We start from the raw sequence: 16,909 nt of genomic DNA on the forward strand, positions 1-16,909 counted from the left end.
TGCCTTTGGGCTGGCCTGGCAACACCGCGCAAACGCCATACTTCAAGGCATTTTTCGGGCGAAGTTTCATAAATTTCCGAATAATTGTGAAAAACGCGATGAAAAACATGTAAAGCGTGACGAAAACAAGTAACCCAACTATCCAGCCAAATGGTGTCTCCACGTGCAATATTGGGGCAATGTAAAATACATTAAAACTGACGCCAAAAACGTTTTTCTGGGGAAAAGCGATGTGATTGGGAGAGAAACAAGAACAAAAAAAATTAAGTGTGGTGGAAATCAAGATTTACGCATTCTACTGTATCAGCTGCGGCGCTGTCACGGTGTGGCGTGGTGTGGCGGGCGACGATAAAGCAATCAAAACAAAAAATCCAAACTATGAACTTCGCATAGAATTTGTCAGGAGCGCTCACACACGAAATGGACAAGCGATTCAAATGGCCACTCAACCAGAAGGCCAACTACTCGGATCCACCCTACCATCATACGTCGCGTGGCGGCGGTGGCGGCGGCGGTGGCGGTGGTGGTGGTGGTGGTGGTGGTGGTGGCGGCGGTGATAGAAACTATTACTACCAGAAAAAACATCCGCACTCGCATGCCCACAAGAATTACTCACGCCCGCAACATGGCTATAGCTATCAGAAGCCCAATACGGGTAGCAGCTACTACAAGCCCCCGCCACCGCCGTCAGCAGAACCATCTCTGCCCAGGGTCGGAGGCGGCGCCATGGCGCCGCCCGCCTCGGGCAACTCTTCGGGCTCGGATGTGGTCACCCTCATCGTGGAGAACAACAGTCTGAAGCGTATGATTATGCTTCATCTGAATCTGATGCAGGAGCAGACGGACAGCCTGGCGGCCAAGGAGAAGGAACTGGACGGTCAAACGGACAAGCTGAACGCCGTACTCTCGCAGAACCAAGACCTGAAGCTGGTCAATGTCCACCTGGAGGCCACCATCGAGGAGCTACGCAAGCAGCTAAGGAAAAAGAACAGGAGGGGGGGCCCCGATGACGACGACAACAATGACGATGACGATCATCAACTGCCACCTGCCATGCAGGAGAAGATTGTGTGCAATGCGGAAACACAAACGGAGTTGGTAGCGCAAGCGGCAGCGCATCATCTGGCACAGCCGGAGCCGGCTTATTCTTATCTACACCAGGCTAAAAGGCAGCCCAGGCTGGTAAGAGAGGAGCCCCAACATCCCCATCTAATGATTCAAAAGCAGCAGGAGCAGGCCCCTCTAATGAGTGTGGAGCAGCAGCAGCCCCCTCTTAGGAGGCAGGAGCTGCAGCAGCCCACTCAAACGATTGAGGAGCCACAGCCCCGTCTTGTGAGGCAGGAGCCGCAGCCGCAGTCGCGTCTTATGAGAGAGGAGCCACAGACCAGGATGGTGAGGGAAGAACTGCAAACCAGACTTGTAAAGGACATTCAGCAGCAGCAGTCTAGACTTGCAAGAGAGCAGCAGCAGCCCAGACTTATAAGAGAGGAGCAGCAACAGCAACAGCAGCCCACTCTTATAAGAGAGGAACAGCAGCAGCATCAGCAGCCCACACTTATAAGAGAGGAACAGCAGCAACAACAGCAGCCCACACTTATAAGAGAGGAGGAGCAGCAGCAGCAGCCTTGGCCTATGAGGGAGGAACAGCAGCAGCAGCCCAAGCCTATGAGGGAACAGCAGCAGCAGGAGCATCAGCAGGCGGAGGAAAATCAACCGCCACAGCATCGTCAGCAGCAGCAGGCGGAGGAAAATCAACCGCCACAGCATCGTCAGCAGCAGCATCATCATCTCCATCAGTCTCCGCACAATAGCTCTTCCAAAGCGACTCTTGTTACCTCCGTCACGAATCTGCCGCCGACAATCAGCACTCCGCCTGTGGAGAGCAAAGCGAGAGGGGAATACAATGGCAAGAAGGTTAGCACCATGTTTCTTCATCGGGTTAACCAGGACTCCAGCCTCACATCCTCAGCTCAGCATCACATCCCATCACATAGCCAGCCGGAGAAGGAGAAGCAGCCGGAAGTGGAAAAGCCGCCGGTGGTAGAAGAGCAGCTGCAGCAGCAGCAGGTGATCGAAACAAAGGAGGAGGAGCTACAGCATGTTATGGAAACCGAGGAGCTGGCAGAACTGCAGCAGGCCATCGAAAGGGAGCAGGTGTTGGAACAGCAAGTGGAGACCCAGCCCCAGGTGATGGAAATGGAGGTGGTGGAGCAGCAGCAGGTCATCGAAACGGAGACGGTGGAACAGCAGCAGGACATCGAAACGGAGGAGGTTGCAATGGATCACATGAACCAAATGGAGGAGGTGGTTATTGCTGAAGAAAACACCATTTTCCATTATGCCCTACGGCCGGATGGAATGATACTTCTTGAAGCCGAGGAGGAGATGGGCGTGGAAACGGTAGAGGAGATTGTACAGACCACAGTGTATAATGGCCATATCGAGGATCTACAATGCTTCGAAAACGAACAGGAGGAGGATGATGATGATGGTGATGACGACGATGATGATGATGATGAAGAGAGCGACGATGAGAGCGAAAGTGGAAGTGAAGATGAGGACGTGGACGAGGAAAGCGAGGACAATGATGAGGGGGAGCAGGAGCATATCCAGCCTCCACCCTCAAAAACAGATGTTAACAATTTAGATGCCTTGCGCCCAAATGAAGGCGACGACAGTTGTTGGCAGACAGTCCCTCCGATGTCACATGCCAATCATCAGGTAAGTCTCTTTGGCGTTTTATCTGTGTGTGGTAACAGATTCAAGGAATCGCAATCTTTTCTTCAGATACACGCCATGGAAAGTCCGGAGCATAAGAGCATGGCGCCATCAGCCCATTCAACACCCAATCACCTGCACATTACGCAGCGTTACCCACAAAAGGAGCCTTCAGAAACGCGTCAGCTTCTTGAAGTGGAGGAGGACAGCCAGCAGCCGAAACTTGTCATTGCAGAGCCCTTGGAAATGGATGCTGGGGAAATGGAACTGCAGACTGTCGAAGTAGAGACTCTCGAAGTGGAGACACTGGAGACTGGTGTGGGTGTGGAATTGGGAGTGGGCATGGGCATAGAGACGGTGGAAGTACAGACTGTGGAAGTTCACACGGAGGAGACCGTTGTAGAGCAAGCCGGCATGGAAATTGAAATTAAAACAGAGGAGGTCACAACCACGACAATCAGCAAGCATGTCCTGCCCAAAACATCTGCTAGCAATCCTCAGGCTCCCGCTCCTGTTGCTACTCCTGTTCCTGCTCTGCCCAAGGCTAACCGCTCCGCTGTCGTGGAACCTAAACACAAGACCAATTCTGCGATCGTTGAAGTTCCAACTAAGGAAGAGTCTGTTATAGTACCAGCTCCAGTCAAGGAAGAATCTGTTTTAGCAGAATCTGCTGTGCCTACGGAAAAGTCCACTGTTGAAGCCGCAGATGCACCCAAGGAACTGTCTGTTGTTGAAGCGACTTCTTCCATGGAAAAATCCACTATTGAAGAAACGACTGTACCGAAGGAAAAACCCGCTGTTTTAGCCACTTCATCAAACGAAAAGTCCACTGCTGAAGCAACGTCTGATCCGAAGGAAAAGTCTACTATTGAAGCGACTGTACCCACGGTAAAGTCCGTTTCTGTAGGAGCTCTGCCCAAGGATAGGTCCGCTGTTGTATCGGCTCTATCAAAGGAAAAGTCTGTTGTTGTAGAAGCTCCACAGAAAGCAAATTGCAGTGTCGAAGTATCTTCGAGCAAGGAAAAGCCCACTGTCGTGGTGGCCCCGCTCAAGGAAAAGTCGGTTGTTGTAGAAGCTCCTCCAACCAAGGCGAACTCCGCTGTTGTAGCATCTCCAACAAAGGCGAACTCCACGGTCGCAGCAGTTCCACCCAAGGAAAAGGCAGCTGTGGTAGACGCTCTTTCAACAAAACCAAATTCTTCTTTGGTTGAAAAAGACACCAAGGTAAACCGTTCTAAATCTAAGGAAGAGTCATCCGATAAGAAGGTGGACAGGGCAACAAAGGAGGCGACGGGGACTAAACTGATTCTCAAAGTGCCGGCGGGTCATTCATCTCGTGTTGGAGGCCATGTCAAGGCAAACTCCACTGCGGTGACGGCTTTTCACAAGGAGAAGTCCACTATTGTGGCGGCGGGAACCCTCTGTCTGCCTACGACAAAGACCCAGGCTGCTGTTGCAGAGATTCAAACCAAGGAGAAGTTTTCTGTAGCAGCTGTACCAAAGGAAAATTCCGTTTTGGCAGGAGCTTTTCCCAAGGAAAAATCCGTTGAGACTAAGCACAAGGGAAACGCTGCAGCTCCCGCACCTGTGGCTGGTCTTCTCAAGGCCAAGGCCTCTGAACCGGAAGAAGAAATCCAAACGGAGATTCCAAAGGAGGCAGCGAAAATAGAAGTAGCAGCAGAAGAGGATCTTCCCGCTCGATTTGAAGCTCTGAATAGTGTAAAATCTGCTGCCGTGGTCCAACCAGAGTTCAAAAAGAAAAAGAAGAAACGAAGTAAGAGCAAGAGCAAGAGTCCCTCAAAGGGCGAATCAATACAGCACGATAAGAAGATGCCACACGTGGCCAATCATCAGTCATTGCCCAAGAAACGCCCCCACAACCTCATACAAGAAATAGAAGGAGACAAGGCAGAGCTCTCTGAAGCGGGTGCACCGCCAATGAAGAAACAAAAACGTCTGCAGGTGAAGCTCAAGCAGCATGGACTCTCCAATGACAGGAAATTCCATGATTCCTCCTTCCTGAAGAACAACAACAAGTTGGACAAGGAGAAGGAGGTGGCCCGTTTGGAGGAGGAAATGCGTCGCAAACTTCAGGAGCATCTGAAAAAGGAGCAGAGGCGACTGAGTCAGCAGCCGGTGGTGCTGCTCAAGAAACCCCCCAAGGATAACAGCTCCAACACAAGTTTGATCTATCCCCCGATAGCGCATGCATCAACTTCAATGTCACCCACACCACCGTCATCACCATTATCACCAGCGTCTGAAACGACGCCACCAGGAACGCCGTCAACGACGCCACCGCCTTCGACCGCAAATCTGATAGTAGACACCTCCGAAGAGACGGAAACAAAGGCAGACGATAAATCGATGATAGTAATTGCGGCACCCCTGACACCACAGTCGATGAGCAGCAACAGCAGCAGCAGCACAACTTCTAGCACCGGCGCCAGCGCATCCCGAACGATCGTCCAAAACTATGCTCACAAATCCACATCCAGATATCGCACTGTCCTGTTTCCGTATACGACACGCTCTTGGGAGGATCAGGAGTTCCATCGCGATAACGAGTTCTTCGATGAGGAAGCCGACGAACTGCTGTCGGATCATCCGAGCTTGGAGATACCCAAATGGCGGGATACACCTATACCGCCCAGCACCGACAACAAGGACATTGAGAGCCTGACGGATGAAGATTTTGTGAAGCGTCACGAAAAGTATGTAAAGGACGAGATCGAAAGGAAGCGCCGCGATGCCCGCTACATGAGGGAGCAGATGAGGAGCGAGGCCCTGCGGCAGCGCCACAATCAGGATGAGGTATTGGTCAAACTCGATCCCCTGCCCACGTCCACCTTCTACCCCCTGCCCGAGGACATTGAAGGCGTACAAATTGTCACGGAAATACCTGTGCAGGCGTTCGGTGAGAATGTGGTCAACATGGAGGCGAGATCTGATTTCAGCCTGCCCTGGCTGGACTCGGTGAAAGCACTGACAGCCATTGCCCGGGCGAAGGCTGAGGCAGTGCCGGTGGCCACGTTAGCTAGCAAAAAGATACCTCTCACCGCAGCCGAATCCAGGAATCAGGAGATGAACTCTTCGTATGTGTTCCTTAAGCGGCGCAAGCGGCAAAGAAAGCGTTAGCTGGGCAGAGGACTCTTCGTGAGCTGAGAAGTAGCAGTGGCGTGCCAAAGGTGGATAATGGTGGCTTCATTACCCAATGACGTTGCCTATGTAATACACATTAATTATTATTCCTTAATTTTTTTTGCGCTATTTTTAAATCTTATTTAGGTTATTGAAATATTAAGGAAAAACATTAGTTTTTAGGTTCTGGCCCTGCAATCTATGCCTCAAGGAATTCTAAAGAGTTTCCACGCTAGATTGTGTCTGCCCTCACGACGTAATCCTATATAATATTTTAATGATAGATGATTAATCCCATAAACAGTCGCTTAGTTTGATCGGGTTCCAACATCTCAGCTTTATCAACATTTCGCAAGTGATAAACGCACAGAAAGGACATGCTCTGGTCTCTAATTTTGGCATAAAAACAAAATGAAATTTTTAGACTTTTTAAATTTTAAAACCAATTTTTTTTTCTTAGATCATAATCGCAACAATTTTATCCCTGTTTATATGTTTTATTGTGTGTGCGTCTGTGTGTTGATAAGAGCTTTTTTATACATTCAAGTATATCTCTGATTACTATCTTGATTATTATTGTAAATGTCTAATTTTTGGCATAAAAACAAAATGACATTTATAGACTTTTTAAATTTTTAAACCAATTTTTTTTCATAGATCATAATTGTAACAATTTTGTCCCTTTATTTATATGTTTTATTGTGTGTGCGTCTGTGTGTTTATAAGAGCTTTTTTATACATTCAAGTATATCTCTGATTACTATCTTGATTATTATTGTAAATGTCTAATTTTTGGCATAAAAACAAAATGACATTTATACTTTTTAAATTTTTAAACCAATTTTTTTTCATAGATCATTATTGTAACAATTTTGTCCCTTTATTTATATGTTTTATTGTGTGTGCGTCTGTGTGTTTATAAGAGCTTTTTTTACACTCAGGTATATGTCTGATTATTATTTTGACTTTTATTGTAAATTTATACGCCCCCCACTCCCCTCTTTTTTTTACTTTTTTTTGAGCGTGTGTAAAAATTGTGTTAAGCTTAAAGTTATCTTTAACGTATTGTTTTTTACTTTATTAACTTCTTTTTAGTTAAAACAAAAAAAAACACCCTTAATATATACAAAAATAAATAAAACTTGATTTTCAAGCTGTAAAAAACATGTTTAAGCAACAACAAGTAGCGTCGCAGTCCCCACCATATATACCATTTGTTCAAGACGTCTTCTGTTTGATGAGTTTACCATTTGGCAACGAGATAAGAAAGGAAGAGGAGCATCAATAATCATGCCTAAAGCTTGTGCAAAGCAGATCCCGCAGCGGCACTGCACTTTTGTACATTTCAGTAGGTGTTAAGCGAGAAAGGAGAGATATTTGTAATTATAGCATTAAGTAGATGCCAGATCAATGGATATATATGTAGAATTAGATAGTCGCCAGGGGGAGGAACAAATTGTATATTGGCAGGAAGAACGAACTTTGTTCAAACATATTTTTACACGAATACGATCCAAAATGTAATTAGCGTTAATTAGTTCAATTCAACTGAAAATCGATTGGAAATATGTAATTGCCACGTCTCTAGAGAACCCAAAACTAACGAAACACCTAAATCTAAGCAATATGTACTACATACGATGTATTTGTATTTGTTTAACAAGTTTTATTGTAAAGATTATGATGATAATAATATATCGGATAAAAGTAATATTTAAAGCAAACATTTCTTATAATTGACACTTTTCTAATTTTCTAGTTTATTTATTGCTTTGCGTCAAGTACTGATGGCCTGTGGTCGACCACAGTTCGTCCACGGAGTCAAAACTATCCTTCCACAGCTTCTCGAGGAGCTTCCAGCCCTCGTGTTGGGTGGACAGCAGGTAATCATTGGTGGGATGCAAGCTGTGCGTGTACAGGCCCAATACCAGGCTCTGGACGAGACGAGCAGCCACACAATACTTGAGATACCCCAGCTCTGTGCTACTGACTGGCTTTATGCTGGTATATCCTGCCAGGAAGATGCCACCGCTGGCCAGATCTTTCGCCTCCAGCGTCATGTAGGTCAAGGCAATGCCAATTTCGAAGAGAAGCGGCGACTTGCTCATGTCCCCAAAATCGATCACTCCCTTGATGTTGTGGTCCGTCTGATTTGGTGCCGTTTCGATAACAATATTCGACTCATTGAAGTCGCCATGGATTATCTGATGATCCAGGGTGGGCACCACACTCAATACCTTCGACTCGAAGGCATCGATCACCTCCTCACACAAGGCTTTTCGCTCCTGATCCTTGACGGCGAACAGAAACTCTCTCACGGCCGGTACGTTCTGCAGCATCCATGTTGTTGAGTGGGTTTCATAGGCTTCGTGGGTGAAATCCTTCAGAGCTCGGTCCAATTTCGCCAAGTATTCGCCACTTTGAAACAGCAGATACTTGGTGATTGGAACATCGCGGAATATTTGGCCGGGAACAAACTCCAAGAGGCGCACCACATGGGCTGTGCCATTTAGCTTTTCCACCGAGTAATACCTTCCGCTGGCATTGGCAATAGGACGGGGACACTTTATTTGTTGTTTTGCTGCAGAACAAAGAAGACCAGATTATTCGTTTCAGTTGAATAAACATGTATAAAGTTAATGAGTATTTACATAGATAAAGCATCACTTGGTTCTGCGCATCCACAACGTCTTCTTTCTTAGAGTCCAACGAATTCATAATCTTCAGGATATAGCCATGGGGGCAGTGGGAGACAATCAGGGGATTCTTCACATTGCTAAATGGAGAAAAACGGTTATAATTTGATTAGTTAGTGTGCCCCTGGTATAGTGCTGGAAAGAGATAGCAGAAAATCGCGGTGAATGGCAAGGTAGTATTTTACAATTGTACAACACTAATGATATTTTGGCGGTAGAATAGTTCCACCGTGTGTTGTGTTTATTGCTTTGGTTTTTATTTAATTTGTGTTATCATTAAGCTTGCAAATTGACCACCTGCATGCCTGACCATGGGTATTACCGGCCTGATACCATTTCTGGAGAAGGCATCGTCGAAGCTACAACTGAAAGACATAAGCGGTAGCACCGTCGCTGTGGACACCTATTGTTGGCTGCACAAAGGTGTCTTTAGTTGCGCGGAAAAGCTAGCCCGCGGCGAGGACTGCGACCAGTACGTTCAGTACTGTCTGAAGTACATACAGATGCTACTCTCTTACGACATCAAACCAATTCTGGTATTCGATGGTCAGCATTTGCCGGCAAAGGCTTTGACCGAGAAGCGTCGGCGGGAGTCGCGACAGCAGAGCAAGCAACGTGCAGCAGAACTCCTGCGCCTGGGTCGTGTGGAGGAGGCACGCTCCCAAATGCGTCGCTGTGTGGATGTTACCCACGAGATGGCCCTCAGACTGATACGCGAGTGCCGGAATCGCAATGTCGACTGCATTGTGGCGCCTTACGAGGCGGATGCCCAGATGGCCTGGCTCAACAAGGCCAACATTGCCCAGTACATAATCACCGAGGACTCCGACTTGACGTTGTTTGGCGCAAAGAAGGTTATCTTCAAACTGGACCTAAATGGCTGCGGTCTGCTGGTGGAGGCGGACAAGCTCTACCTGGCAATGGGCTGCACGCAGGCGAAGTATCATTTTGACAAGTTTCGACGCATGTGCATACTGTCGGGCTGTGATTACCTCGACTCACTACCGGGCATAGGTCTAGCCAAGGCTTGCAAGTTCATGCTAAAAACGGAACAGGACGACATGCGGATAGCATTGAAAAAGATTCCAAGCTACCTCAATATGAGCAAATTGGAGGTGAGTCAGATATCATGTGGGTTTCATTAAAAGATGAGTAACATTTTCCATTGCTCTCTCTAGGTGGACGATGACTACATTGAGAACTTTATGAAAGCCGAGGCCACCTTTAAGCACATGTTCATCTACAATCCTCTGCAGCGTCGCATGGAGCGACTGTGCGCTCTCGAGGAATACGAGACAGATGAAAGCTACTGCAGCAATGCTGGCACTTTGCTGGAAGATAGTCATCTGGCTCTGCATTTAGCTCTAGGAAATTTGAATCCGTTTTCGCTCAAACGCCTGGATAGCTGGGAGCCCGGCAAAGCACTTGCTGCTGCTCCCAAAAATACTAAACGTACCAAGCACAAAAGTATTTGGCTATCAAATGTATCATCTGTACAGAATCAAGGAAATGAACAGCCGGAAAAGGTGCAATCACCTTGTGCTTTGTTCTTCAAGAAGGTGGATTTTGTTGGCCCAACGATAGATGAGGAAATCAAGGCCAATGAGCGACTGGAGCAGGCTAAGCAAACGGAAGCGCAAGTCTTTTCCATGTACAGCTTCAAATCGAAGCGGAGAAGAAGTCCAAGCGGTGGTGGGTCTACGGATAGAGAACGCACACCACCCCCATCGCCAGTACATACGAGAAGTCGTCACAATCCCTTTGCCAAGGAACGCACAGGACAGGATTCGCTGCTACGATCCCCAGTTGTCTGTGAGAATAGTTCTTTGCTGCGTCTGCTAAGCCCCAAGAAATGCAGTACCGGGGGTGAAGGAGCGGAGGAGACGCGTGTGAGTTCCCTAAAGCGAAGCATCTTTGCCAAGGAGCAGGTGGAGGTGCGTAGTCGCTTTTTTGCCACTCAAGCGGAACAGACAACGCTGCGGCAGGAGCAGCCGAAAGAGGAGGAGTCGCCACAAGAGTTGGGATCAAGTGGCTCCAACAAGAAATTAAGACTGGAAACGAAAACGAATGCATTTACTGAGCCTACAGACATGGTCCTCTCCGAAGAGGATGAAAAGCCATGTTTAAATACTTCTAGCAATAAAATGAAGCCATCATTAGAAAGTGTTCAGCTTGAAGACAGCAAGGATATTCGTGTTAAATCCTTGGAAATACTAGCGGGAGAGCCACAGCAGCCGGCCTCTTCAGACACCATCAATTTGCTGTCTGATGACAGCTGCAGTTCGGAAGCAACGCTCCCCAGCAGCCAGGAAGCTGCCGTTCAACGCAACAATTTCTTTGTGTCCAGCAAACGACGCGTGGGCCTCACCAAGCCGACCAGCACCAGCACCACAACTGCCAAAAGGGGTTTGTCCAAGTCCAAGAACAGCAAACTGGGCACTTCCTCGAGTCCAAATCAAACCAAGCTCAGCATGTTCGGCTTCCAGAAGAGGCCTGTTCTTAAATAACGGCCATTCCTGTTCACCTTTGTGCACTTAGTTCTGTAAGCTAATCTAATTTATTAAAGTGAGCGAGCGACGACAACAGAGTGTATAGTATGGTATGGTATGATATCCCAATGAATCCATCAAGATAACAATGGGGATAGGATGCTGCTGGCAAGCAAGGTGACTGTGCCGCAGTACTGCGACGCGTCACAGTCAACTGCCGCGCCTAACAACTTTAATTAAATGACTATAAATAGATGCTACACCAGCCCATGTCCCCACACTGACACGACCCCCCTTGACCTGAATCTCGCTCCAGTGTAAACATTTTTTTTTTTATTTATCAGTCGTGCAGCGGCTACTGCTCAAGCAAGAGCCTCCTCTATATGTGCTATATGTGTGCTTAAATCGGCTAAGGAATGATTGATGATAGGCTTGTGTTTTTTTTCCGGTTAGATTTGACATGAGCCTTTCCATTGCCCCACTTTTTACCTTTTATATATTTTTCGCCGCTAGATTTGACATTGGCGGTTACAGGAATGACATAAGAGCTTACCTGTCTTCATGGATCAGAAAGTTACGATCATCGTAGGCCAGAATCTCTTTCACTTCGCTCACTGTGATGCCATACAGTCGTCGCAAAAGGTTCTCCACATCTTCGGGCTCCACTTTTGGCCGTACATCAGAGCCAGGCTTAAGGACCGAGCTGTCTGTTTGGTCCTTGGCCTGGACACTGTCGTTACCTTTAATACTACCACTACCACTACCACTACCATTGGAGGTCGGAGCAGCGTTGTTCTCCTTGTTGAGCTTTTCGGCCATATTGTAGGCATGATTCAGTGTGTATGACTTTTTGGACATGTTCGTCAGCTCCACATTGTTCCACTGCTCCATTCTGGCGGGGTGGGTAGCTGCTGCTTTATCGGAGACGCAAAAAACAATAAGAAAACAATTGCGGATCAGTAAACGCAAACGAATGCGAAAATGTTTTCGGTTGCGCGTTCCAGAGCGGAATGAGAGATGTGTTGGGGTTTCAGTTTCGTTTCAATTGGAACGAGTTCGTTGCCGCAGCAGCGTCTTGTCTTCTTTATATCTTTTTAGCTAGACTTGCGCAAGTGTGCAACTGTGTGTCTCTGATTCTGTCTTGTCAGTGCAGCGGTGTGTGTGTGTGTGTCTGTGTGTTGTGCCACCCCGGGTGCCTGGGTGCCAGCGTTAATTTGGTTATTTGTACAATTTCTTAAAGCCTTCTCCCCCTGTTTACTCTTTGATTGCGGCACCACTAGATGGATGTATATTTGCCGAGTGCAGTGTCCGGGGAAGGGTCTTATCATCAGGGCAGATACTCCTCCCTCCCCCTCGTATCTGTTGCCGTTGCCCAACCAAAATTCAAGTCGTGATCGGTTTCTATTAAACCACTTAACGCTCTCTCCCAGAAAGTTGGGGCATATCAATTATATGTTTCTAAATCAGATAGATGGACTTGAGATTACGTTAGATTAGTAAAACTAACAGGTAAATGCACAGGACAGGCCCCGAGTCTAGCAAATAGTCGAAAAAGTTTTGGGGCCCTTGTTGGGGGGCCATAAATCTTGTGGAAACCACCTTATTAGCGAATTCTAAGTTTTCTAGAGCTGCAATTTTCTGTAGTTTTAGAACTATGACTAAGGATCGGTGTCACTGGTAAAGAAAGTCACAGTTGGATCGTTTAAGACAGCTGTTTCACTTGAAAAAAAAAGACTGATTCGCTGTATTCGGAATTGGGATAATCGTGTGACAGCCACTAGTGAATGAAGAACTATGACTAAAATTCAATTTAATTGAATTTTGATAAATATTTTACAATATAAATGGAGTAGATAAGTGGCCTTGCCTCAATTAGAGTTTATTTACTCATGCGATGAAGCGTAATGAAAGTTACTAAGATTTTTCCACTGGTCAGGCGCCACACACAACACACACACTACACCATCAAGCAGTGCACAGACACACACCCACACCTGTAAAAAGAGCGCAAACACACACACACAAACGCACATTCAGGGTAATTAAAAACCAAATATGCAAACATACATACATACTTATAAAAATAATGAATGTAAATATGCACAGCTGACTGTCAATCAAATACATACGAAATAACTAATACAAGTATTACCTTTTGGTTGGCCTATAAACGCTTACACGACGACACCTGTCTCCCGCTCGAACGAATGGTCGACTAAACCTGAAATTGTAATGCAATGGATTGAAACCTCAAAGCGATGGCTCGCATTTAGGCCTATAGATTTTGGTGTGAAGTGTCGCAGTGCGTCCAAGCGACTGTAACGTAGCTAATTAGCAACTAAAACTCAATAAAATCATTTAACAACAACAACAAAAATTAAAACAACTAAAAACGAACACATTCAAAAATTCAAAGCAATGCATTAACGCTGCCATGTGAATGGCGATTGTTATATTCTGCCCCCAGCTGATTTCTTATTTACCTTTCGCCATAACCTCACTCTTTTTACTCATTTTCGTTTCTTCTGTTTTGCTTTTGGTTGATATTAGAATTTTGTTTTTATTTATTTTCTCAACTATTTAAATGATTAGTTAATTAAACTATGGATCAGCTGTACTTAGAAATTGAGATAAGCACTCAGAATGCCGAAACAACGATTTACACCAGCGTGTCTTCATTCTTAGCCCTATACACATACCGATATCTCAATGAGCCCAAGAATATACAAGTTAACTTTGTGGCCACCAAAATAGAGAGTGGTAAGATAGCTTTACGCAGCTCTCAACTGCGGCGGGAGCTCACCGATCAGCATATAACATGCCGCGAGGCGGCCAAATTGCCAGCTATTCGGGATCTCCGGTTGCCCATCTATGAGAAGGATGGAAATACCTTTATAGCTGGGACCTGTGCTGTTTGTAGGGAGCTAATTGCCCGACAGCCGAATACCGAACTGCGCAAACTACTGGGCTTCAAGGAGAGCTGTCTACTGGCTCCATCGGAAGCTTCGATCTGGACTCGATTTTGCGAAGTTGATGTCGTGGACGTCGTGAGCCGTCTTCATGAAGGCCTTCTGCTGAAGGCTGTTCCCGACGAAGTGGTACGCTTCGAGCAGCACATGAATGAACCCGTGCGCATGCATAATATCTATAAACAGGCAAGGGAGCAGGCCAACCAAACTGAGAACGGTGCCAAGATTAAGAGGAAACATCGTGTTCAGATCGATGGTAGGACGCCCAAGGAGCAACTTCTGATTGAGCATCGTTTTGCGGAAGGAATTAGCTTCACCATAGCAGATCTCATTTTGTACCCCCTGCTACGAATAGTCTTCCAGCATTGTGGGCAAATGTTGCCCCATTTTCCCCTGACCAGCACGTGGTTTAGTGAGGTATGATAAAGGAGTGTTCTATAGAAGAAGAATTAACCAACTGTGTGTCATTGTGTACTTTTAGATTGACTCATTTGACGGCACTTGTGCCAAGATCCTTGGCGAGCTATATGTGCCGCAGGCGGCGTCGCAGGGCGAAGAGCTCCTTTCTATACCCGACTGCGATGCCACTAGTCTCTACAAAGCCGATCCCAAGCGCTACAAGCCTCGCAATCGGATCTACACCAGCCAGGCCGAGGTAGATCTGGCTCTCGCCAAGCTCTCTGAACTGCAACTGGTGTTCAGTACCGATTCGGAACACACTTATGGCCAGCAGACCATCGATTGGCAGAAAATCGAGCCCACGCATGCTAAGAGCTCAGCCCTGCCACAGGAGCGCCTGGAACGCAAGCGACAGCAGCTGGAGAATATGGCGAATGCTGTGGTGTCTCTGGCACAGCCAGGAGATCGCATTGTGGACTTTTGCAGCGGCACGGGACACTTAGCCATACTGTTGGCCCTTAAGCTGCCCCTCTGCACCATTATCGTCATGGAGAACAAGTCCTTCTCACTGGCCCAAGCCCAGAAGCGAGCCCTGGAGCTGGAGCTAAGCAACTGCGTCTTCTATCAATGCAATATTGATTACTTTGTGGGAAGATTCGATATAGGAGCATCTCTTCACGCTTGCGGCACGGCCACCGACATTGTTCTCCAGCAGTGTCGCCGTTCCGTTGCTCATTTCGTCTGCTGCCCCTGCTGCTATGGCTCGTTGCAGCCCATGCCCCACATTTCCTATCCACTTAGTCAACGCTTCCAGCGGGTGTTAAGCACAAACGACTATCTCTACATAGCCCATACAGCGGATCAGGCCCATGAAATGGGCACAACCAATTGCAAGCCGGAGACCACATTGCAGGGTCTGCAATGCATGTCCATTGTGGACACGGACCGCAAGCTGCAGTCGGAGGAGGCGGGCTACCAGGTGATACTCACACGCCTCAAGCCCGAACAGTGCACGCCAAAGAATCACTTGCTAGTCGGACGTTTTGTGAAACAGAACTGAACTGATGTATTGATACTGCCCAACCAACACATGAATAAATGCATTTTTCATATATTTAGATACCGAATCGCCGATTTAGATTTATTTGAGTAGCTTGTAAAAAAAGATAAGCTCCCCCTGGCGCCGGCGTGGGGTAATAATTCTTAACCAAATTTACTAAGATTCACCAACATCCGAGGTCTAGGCATGGCTATGGCCTCCGCGCAGAGCCAACACCAAATGCAGCACCGATCCGCCTTGAACTTTGTAGTCGGCAGCTGTCTTGTCATCGTTCCTGAATGGAAAGAAATGGCCAGAGTTAATTGACCGAATATATAATGTAATTCTGCCGGTCACTCACATTTGTTTGCCGGAAAAGATTAGACGCTGTTGCTGTGGCGGAATGCCCTCCTTCTCTTCCACACGCTCTTTGATGCGGTCCACCTTATCTGTGGGCTCGATGTCGATTTCAATTTCCTTCCCGGTCAGCGTCTGCAATTTAGGATCGGATTCGTAAAGAAACACATTTTGCATATTTTGTTGTTGTCTGCTAGCTGACGCATAGAAATGGAGGCTCCGAAGTGCGGATTGCCGCCGGAGGCTTCATCCCGAAATTTTACTCCATACTTACCTTCACTTTGATCAACATTTCTTGTGTGTTTTATTCGCTTTTCGCGTAAATTAATTAACTATTACTTATTTAAATATTAAATTACTAAAATTTCGCAAATGGTGCCTGTGTATATAGTGTAACTGCGGACTTATTGATAAAATATACCGTCCGACCCTCAGAAATATACCGAAACATACAATCTCATTTAAAAAATACCGTAAATTTACTGACGAATTCAAGCTCTATTTTACATATTCCTCAATTTTGATATTCTGTCGAATATTCCCAGCTATATTGAACATTTAGCCATGCCCACATAATTTTAACCGATTAGTGGATCAATTTTCTACTTAACTGGCTTATTTTCAATACTTGCTTTTATTGCATTTTGCATAAAAAAGAGGATTTAGTCAAATAGGTCACACAAAAAAACGAAAGAGGATAGTTGTTCATATTGCTCAATTTAGAGATTCCGTCGAATAATTCTGTCTAACTAACACCATTAGTTTTGCCCACTTAATTTTAGGACATTGATGAATAAATTTTCTACAAAAGTGGTTTGTTTTTAGTTCTTGCTTTTATTGTATTTTGGCTAAAACAAGGTTTAAACAAAATAGTTCAACGAAAAAAACAGTCGCAATGTTGCTGGTATTTGAAGACTTGATGCGTGTATAGCCTTTGTACACCCTATTTCGTTAATTTTATATGAAGATAAAAGGTAATTTTAAAGACCATTTCTCAAATTGATATGTTGTAGACATATTCATGTATATTATTAGTATCTTGTATATATTCATCTCGATCCTGATACCTACGGAGCCTGGGATGACAAACATTTTCTCAAT

At 46.2% G+C, this 16,909-nt stretch overlaps 5 protein-coding genes across 5 annotated transcripts; 3 read left to right on the top strand and 2 right to left on the bottom strand.

Annotated features, from left to right (window-relative positions):
• The first annotated feature begins 3 nt into the window (after window positions 1–3).
• Window positions 4–7,570, top strand: LOC108161290 (protein male-specific lethal-1). Its single transcript, XM_033393009.1, has 3 exons — window positions 4–1,548; window positions 1,621–2,721; window positions 2,788–7,570. The coding sequence occupies exons 1-3, from the start codon at window positions 421–423 to the stop codon at window positions 5,854–5,856; spliced, it is 5,298 nt and encodes a 1,765-aa protein (XP_033248900.1). The 5' UTR covers window positions 4–420; the 3' UTR covers window positions 5,857–7,570.
• On the bottom strand, window positions 6,589–13,422 carry LOC108161733 (hydroxylysine kinase). Its single transcript, XM_017296057.2, has 4 exons — window positions 13,197–13,422; window positions 11,598–11,955; window positions 8,511–8,635; window positions 6,589–8,440 (listed from the first exon to the last, which is right to left on the bottom strand). The coding sequence occupies exons 2-4, from the start codon at window positions 11,933–11,935 to the stop codon at window positions 7,620–7,622; spliced, it is 1,284 nt and encodes a 427-aa protein (XP_017151546.1). The 5' UTR covers window positions 11,936–11,955; window positions 13,197–13,422; the 3' UTR covers window positions 6,589–7,619.
• On the top strand, window positions 8,678–11,140 carry LOC108161728 (exonuclease 1). The gene is made up of 2 exons (XM_017296052.2): window positions 8,678–9,670; window positions 9,734–11,140. Exons 1-2 carry the CDS (start codon window positions 8,867–8,869, stop codon window positions 11,060–11,062), a joined length of 2,133 nt encoding a protein of 710 aa, XP_017151541.1. The 5' UTR covers window positions 8,678–8,866; the 3' UTR covers window positions 11,063–11,140.
• Window positions 13,423–13,529: 107 nt separating the features above from the next.
• On the top strand, window positions 13,530–15,539 carry LOC108161731 (glutathione S-transferase C-terminal domain-containing protein homolog). The gene is made up of 2 exons (XM_017296054.2): window positions 13,530–14,430; window positions 14,495–15,539. The coding sequence occupies exons 1-2, from the start codon at window positions 13,648–13,650 to the stop codon at window positions 15,470–15,472; spliced, it is 1,761 nt and encodes a 586-aa protein (XP_017151543.1). The 5' UTR covers window positions 13,530–13,647; the 3' UTR covers window positions 15,473–15,539.
• On the bottom strand, window positions 15,527–16,217 carry LOC108161736 (NEDD8). The gene is made up of 3 exons (XM_017296060.2): window positions 16,083–16,217; window positions 15,813–15,943; window positions 15,527–15,746 (listed from the first exon to the last, which is right to left on the bottom strand). The coding sequence occupies exons 1-3, from the start codon at window positions 16,098–16,100 to the stop codon at window positions 15,653–15,655; spliced, it is 243 nt and encodes an 80-aa protein (XP_017151549.1). The 5' UTR covers window positions 16,101–16,217; the 3' UTR covers window positions 15,527–15,652.
• Between the last annotated feature and the right edge of the window lie 692 nt (window positions 16,218–16,909).

The sequence above is a fragment of the Drosophila miranda genome, chromosome 4 (genome assembly GCF_003369915.1).
Source record: "Drosophila miranda strain MSH22 chromosome 4, D.miranda_PacBio2.1, whole genome shotgun sequence".
Taxonomy (NCBI): domain Eukaryota; kingdom Metazoa; phylum Arthropoda; class Insecta; order Diptera; family Drosophilidae; genus Drosophila; species Drosophila miranda.